The following is a 7,023-nucleotide window of genomic DNA, read 5'->3' on the forward strand; positions in this document are numbered from 1 at the left end:
CCGGCCCCCGGCCCCCAGCCCCGGCTCCTCCCCAGCAGCGCGTCCTCGCCGGCGCCCGCTGCGCCCCGCGTTACCTCGGGTCAGATCCAGCGGGACGTTCTCCTCGCCGCTGTCATTCCGCCCTGCGCGAAACACAGACACACAACCCCAATTAGGATTCGCTCGCAGGCCAGCGGCGGTAGCCCTGGCTCCGGCCGGCGCCCTGGCTCGCTCCCCCCACCCAGGGACAGGGAGAGGCAAGTGCCAGGGGTGGCGGGCGCCGGGCGGTGGGGGCTGAGGGCTGCAGCGAGCTTACCTCGTATTCGGAGATTCTTCAGCGAGCGGCCGCGGCCAATCGCCGCCATATTGACGGGTCTCAGTCACAACACCGGAAACCTCGCCCAATCGCGCGAGAACCTCTTCCCCTCCCCGCGCGCCGCGCCCGCCCCTGGCGGCAGCTCTCCCGCCCCCTCCTTGGCGGGCGGTTTAGCCTGAGTGCGGAGGGAGTGCTGCGTTGCTCAGGGTCGCCGCTGAGTTCGTGGTTCCCACTCCGGACGAAGAGAACGCGGCGACGGGTCTGGTCCTCCGAGAGTGCGTCTGCCGGCAGGGGGCATTTCCCACGAGGGGAATCCCATTGATGTGAGTTGGCAGCGTGGAGGATAGTTCCCCTCTAGCTTCTGTGGAAACCGTACGGTCAAAACGGGGGCGAGCTGCGAGGAGGAGGCCGGGATGCGGCCGGCGGCCACCTGCTGAAACCTTACCGCTTAATCCTCCTGTTTGCTTTCAAGCGCTGCAGTGCACCAGCCTGCTTCCTTATTCTTTCATTAAAACGATTTTTATCAGAAAACAGAAGCCAAAACCTCACTTAAATCCCTACTTAGAGTCGCTTTGCTCCAACCGAGTTAAGACATAACAAAATTTGTTTTCCATCCTCCTTCTGCCCACCATACTAAGCAGCCTTGCACTTGATGTTCAAAATCACACTTAGGCAGGAGGGCTTCTCCTAGTGGAAGTGATTGGGTGAAGGTTTTGTTTTTACCGCCTAGACTACGAGGGAGAAGGGGGTGAAGAGGCCGGGTTACAAGGTGGTCGTCCCAGCAGTGGGATTGTTCCTGGGTGCGCGCGAGCCAGCAGGCCGGAGGAGCTGGGCTCCTCCACCGGGAACCAAGAAGAGCCTGCCGTGGCTCTTCTGTGTAGCTGTTAGAACAGTGGCTAATGTAGATGTTGTGGATTAGTATTTTTAATCCATAAACCTAACAATTATTAACAGTCGGGATTTTAATTGTATAAAACTGGCCCCTGACCGCTCAAATTACTCTTAAACTGCATTCACTTTAAAGAAAAGGGAAGCGTTCTCTCTCCACAACTGTTTAGGCATTCTCTCGCCTAATTCCTCAACTATTAGTCTTTCTACTCCTTGAGACTGGAAGTTAATTGAAGGTGGACATCTTGCCTTAACCACCTCTTTTCCCAGCTTCCAGTTAGTACAGTGCCCAGCACAGATAAGTGTTCAATTGGATGAGTAAATGCCCTGGATTCTTTCCTTGTTCCATTGTGCGCCTTACTTTTGAAAGCAATGTTGGAGATTTTTGCAGTTATTTATAATAGTGAAAAATTGGAAACACTTAAATTACCAAAGATAAGGAAGTGATTATATAAATTATGGCAGCCATTAAAGATGATGTAGATCTAGTAAGCATATAAATATATAGGAAATAATGTACATGATATTAAATCAAACAAAATGACAAAGATGTTCCCATTTTTATAAATGTTTAATAGAGTAAAAAATACATTTTATAAAATATGATTTTCTTATGTCTGTGCGTTGGAAGTCAAGAGAAGGTAACCAAATGTTACCTGATTTTCCTTCCCCCAGTTGTGGAATTACAGTTCCTTTTTTTTTGTTCTTGTTTACTTATCTGTACTTTTTAAATGTCCTAAAATTAATATATATTACTTGTGAAATAAAAGTTTTAAAAACAAAAATAAAAGCAGCATAGAGTAGCATCATCAGAAAAATAAGAAACACTGCTTCCTGCAGAGACTAACTACCCTCTGTCTTTATATTCCAAGTCTTTCTCTAACTAGGTCTACATTCAGTTTCCACTGCTGGATTGCACTTAGATTTAAGGATGCCATACATTTAGGGTACCTTGAAGAAATGTTCCTGACATCATGAGTTGTAGTTTAATAACAACTAAGGTGCTCCCTCTTTTACAGCTTGGTGCAAACTGTTTATTCTAGTTACTGCCTAAGGCAGAAGTCACAAAACTTAAGGTCTGGCCAGGACATTAACAATTTTTGCATTACATCTTCCAGGTATCACACATTTCACCATTTTAGGAAATAGAGATCTATCTGGAAATTCTACCAGATTCCTACCGTTGTTCCAGTTTTTTGCCAACCCTTTTTATCTGATTTTTTTTAATATCTACTCTAAATTAACTCCATTCTAAGACAATTTAAATTCATTTTTTCTTTCAATCTTTCATGAAAGTTGAATACAACTGACCTGCTTTTTTTATTAAAGTACTTGATGTATATATAGCCAAAAGAAAAACCATTGCTGTCGAGTTGATTCTGACTCATAGCGACCCTGTATTGAGGTGTATGAGAGTCTAAATCCAATAGCCTTTCGTTTTTTAATTTATGTAATATTTAAAGATCGTTTTCAATTTATTCCATCTCTTCCAGCAGGAAAAAAAAAAAAATCATCTTTCTTCAGTCTTAACACTGAAAGTAATTTTTCCCCTGTTAACTATTTTCAGTCATTTGAGTGGTAAATTCTCCACATGTGCTCTTAAGATAAAGGGCATTTTCTAGTAAAAAGAAAAAGTTCTTAGTGTTTGCAAATCACACCCAACTAGGAAGCAAGAGTGTAGGGACATATCTATTTTAGTAATAGGAAACCCTCTGGGGCAGTTCTACTCAGAATCTACTTGGGAACAGGTTACATTTCACGATGTTGCTTACTTTTTAAACAATAGCACTATGTTTTTGCTCCTAGTGAGCTTCTTATTTGCTTAAACCCCTAAGTTATTTTCTATGATACTTGCCAATAGCCATTCCTCTTTTTCAAACTTTTTTCTCTTCATTGTTTATTTTAGCTCACGTTTGTCTTACTCAAAGGAGCCCTCTGGTGCAGTGGTTAAAGTGCTCTACTGAGTGGGAGTCGACTCCACGGCAATGGGTATTTTGGTTTTTGTGTCTTACTCAAGGAGCTCTGGTGGCACAGTGGTTAAAGTGCCTGGCTACTAACAGAAAAGTTGGTGGTTTGTAATCCACCAGCCTCTCTGGGGAAGAAAGATGTGGCAATCTGCTTCCACAAAGATTTACAGCCTTAGAAACCCTATGGGGCAGTTCTACTCTATCCTACAGGGTTGCTGTGGGTTGGAATGATGGCAACTGGTTTGGTTTTGGTGTATGTCTAACTCATTTGGTTACTTCATACTGCTTCTGCAATTTTCTGGGTCATTTTGATTCTAATCTGGTCATTGAGAATGTTACTTCCTCTTCTTAGTTTTCATTTCCCAACTAGGTTTTGTTTGCAGTGTCAATGAATGTGTTTTCTCATAGTATAAGTCATTGATAAAAAATGTCATATGAGATTGAGTCCAGGACCACAGCTCTAGAAGATAATGGCTTGATTTCCAAGATACAATGACTCCAATGAAAATTACTTTCTGGGTTCTATTCTCTATCCTGTTGGGCACAGTTAATAATTCAAGTTCACAAACCATATATCAGTTTCAGATGCAGTCATAATGTTGAACAAAAACAAAAGCCTTGCCAAAATGTTAGTTCCCTTTAATCTATCTGCCTTGTTACATAGGCCATATGAAGATAAAGCAAGTCGAAAACCACAAAATTTAGTCAGTCTGTTTCTCGGTAACTTCTCTTCATAGTTAGTTAAACCACACATTTAAGATATAGATAAAGGCCATTAAATTGACAGGCAGTAGACTAAATCAAACAAATGTTACAATACTACACAGGGTTGACTATGAAGGTTCAGCCTTGGTCACAGAAGGAAGTAGCCTCCTAGTATTTTTCCTTTAAATTTTAATCATTGTCCCCAAATTTCATTTGTTTCATGTTTTAAAAGTTTGTAAGGTATAAAGGCCCTCTGTGAAAATAGTTATGAATGAAGAATAAGCCCAAGTTTATGAAAGAGGAAATTACGTGTATATCCGTAACATAAAATCTGGAAGAATATGCACTAAAATTTTACCAGTGATTATTTCTGGGTGGTAGAATTATGAATGATTTTTATCTTTCCTTTTCTTGTTTTAATTATTCTAAAATAAGTTGGTATTACTTATGCATAATTTTTTTTAGGAAAACCATTTTAGAGAAATTGTGTTGGGAGCCCTGGTGGCACAGTGGTTAAGAGCTCAGCTGCTAACCAGAAAATGTCGGCAGTTCGAATCCAACAGCTGCTTTTTGGAAACCCTATGGGACGATTTTGCTCTGTCCTATAGGGTTGCAATGAGTTGGAATCAACTCGACGGCAATGGTTTTGTTTTGGTTGTACCTCAATGGGTTTGCTTTGGTTTTTTATTCTAAATCACAATTATAAACATTTGACTATAGTAATACCTTGTTAAGCAGCAAACCTATCAGATTTATTAGTGCATCTCATCATTAAAAACAGAAAAAATTTTGAGTATGCACCGAAATATAAAACATAAAGATGAAATAAAAAATGGTTACGATAACATTTAACTTCATTTTACAATTTACTCATGGTATAAATAAAAACAATGGGACTGAATATGTTTCATTATGTTTTTAATTTTTGGTTAAATACTTTGCAATACAGCAATTCAAAAATCTAGTTTGAAGAAGAGTTTGTTTTGGTCTTAGGTTTTATTAGCTGAAAATGCAAAGTTAAAAATGGAAGAACTAATCTCTTGGCTGCAGTTTTAAATCATCACAACACTCATTTTCTAATGCCGTCCATCACTTATACAAAGGTTTCTTAAATGTAATTGGCTAGTAAATGTCCATCTTCCCTAATGTCAATTTTCCTTGCAAATTGGAAAGTGTAATATTTAACAAATTTTTATCAGTTTTAGAAAGATTTCAAAACTCGTCATCTGTAAAATTTTAAAACATGTTAGAACATTCTGTTTCCATGAATTTTCAGTGTGGAGATACAAAAGTTTTTATAGGTTACATCTTTATATTTTTGTTTTCAAGGAAAAAAAAAAATCAAAAAACTGGAAACATTTCTAAATACCTGTTTTCTAAATGTTCTCTTCCTAGCACAAGTTTCATTTGTATAGTAGTTACTTTCTTAGTTATTGTTCCCACCTTTACCTTGAAGGGAAAGAGTATATATATTTTTAAATATAGATAATATGCTACCATAAGGCATCAGTCATCATGAAAAATAAGTTTGCCACTACATAAATATGGTACAAAAGGTTTTCATAGTCACTCCCCTTCTCATTTCTAAGTGTGTAAAAGTTAAACTACATTTTAAAGGTTTTGTTTACACAGTATTATCACTATATGGTACTATTTTTTTACTTCTGCCCAAAATCGTTTTTTTTATTTCAGTTATAATAACTGCCTCATCAGTTTTTCATAAACTAGTGCTTTTATTAGAGAAGTTGTTTAATGGCGAGGATATACACATTCCTTGGTACATCTTTACTTAGGTGGCACAGAAAAAAAAAGTAGTTATTTGTGTATTTCATTATTGAACAGAATTTAGCAAATATCATAAACTGAGATGAGTGTCAAAACATCTATGTTTCCAACCAGCTGGACAACGAAGCTTCCATACTGCCTGTTTGTTCAGATATCTGTTTCTTCCCCACTGATAGGTGCCTCTTTTGTCTTTTGCTAAAAAGAAAATTTTCTTTTTGGAAAGTAATGAATTCGATATTGTATGACTTCTAACATTACTGGAAAAAATATAGAAAATTTTCTTCATATTCTGAATGCTTATTTTTTTAAATATTTTGCTAATCAGAGAGTGTTATACCATCATTAGCTAACATCTCAAGGAATGTTAGAGTGAGGTAATAGTAAAGGACAATGTTCATAAGTTGGTATTTCATATAATCTTAATAATTTCAATTTTTAAAACATTTGGCTGACATTGTGACATCTAATTAGATTATCATTACCTTTTCCTTATACTGAAGCTGATAGAGTGCTAATAGCATGAGTTACAAGTATCAGCTCTGCTATATTTTTAAAATCTTGTGCTTTTGCTATTTGTGTTACACACAGCTTCTTTGCAAGATTCTTTTTTAAGCCACATGTCCATATTTTGAGAGATAGTTTATAATATACTCCTTAAATCCATTTAATTTGACATAGTATATGGCCATATGCCAAAGTAGAAAGAATTCCTGGGAGATTATTATTGAACCCATCTGAGTTTCAGGATTCCCAGTCTTCCCCAGGAAACCTTATATGACTCATGCAATTTAATATACTGCCCAAATGATAACGTCTAGTGTTAATCTGTATAATCATATAACAGTCTGTATGATAAATGGCAATAGTTTCATTTTTCTGTTTTTTTTTTCTTCTTTCTTTTTCCTGTTTTCTTTTTTGTTTTGTTTTGGTTAAACAGTCTCCAAAATTCCTCCACCTAAAAACAACAAAATAGTACTCTGAAATCAGGTTGCAGAACAGTGAGCAACTAGAAAACTGGGAAAGTGGAGCTATCCAAAGAGCAAATGCCAATAGCATAACTGAGATCTGAGGACAAAGCCGTTACTACTACAAGGTAGAAAAGCAGAATACTAGACTCCTACCTTAGGCTCAGGATCCTAGAAGTTGGCTAACATGGACACAGGTTAGTAGCGCCCCCTGGCATCCGGTAGAAGCAATTACAAATCTTTCCGGCGAAAGTCATGCACTTTCAGCTCCTGGCCCCTACATGTCTGTCAGTTTGTTGTACTGTGGGGATTTGCATGTTGCTGTGAATGCTGGAAGCTATGCCACCAGTATTCAGATACCAACAGGGTCACCCATGGCAGACAGATTTCAGCTGAGCTTCCAGACTAAGACAGACTA

The 7,023-nt window shown here is 38.6% G+C and overlaps 1 protein-coding gene across 5 annotated transcripts in view; it reads right to left on the reverse strand.

The window, feature by feature from the left end:
* RICTOR (RPTOR independent companion of MTOR complex 2) overlaps positions 1–382 on the reverse strand; it is a 164,389-nt gene extending 164,007 nt beyond the window's left edge. For 3 of the 5 annotated variants that reach the window (XM_012558922.2, XM_012558923.2, XM_023742007.1), the window contains exons 1-2: positions 296–382; positions 75–122 (exon numbers count right to left, since the gene is read on the reverse strand). In XM_012558922.2, coding sequence (XP_012414376.1) covers positions 75–122; positions 296–344 — 97 coding nt within the window. In that variant the 5' untranslated portion in view covers positions 345–382. Of the gene's footprint in view, positions 1–74; positions 123–295 lie in introns of those variants that run through there. The other 2 variants (XM_004387892.3, XM_023742008.1) reach the window with 2 other exon arrangements.
* Between the last annotated feature and the right edge of the window lie 6,641 nt (positions 383–7,023).

This window comes from Trichechus manatus, unplaced genomic scaffold (assembly GCF_000243295.1).
Source record: "Trichechus manatus latirostris isolate Lorelei unplaced genomic scaffold, TriManLat1.0 scaffold00197, whole genome shotgun sequence".
Classification (NCBI taxonomy): domain Eukaryota; kingdom Metazoa; phylum Chordata; class Mammalia; order Sirenia; family Trichechidae; genus Trichechus; species Trichechus manatus.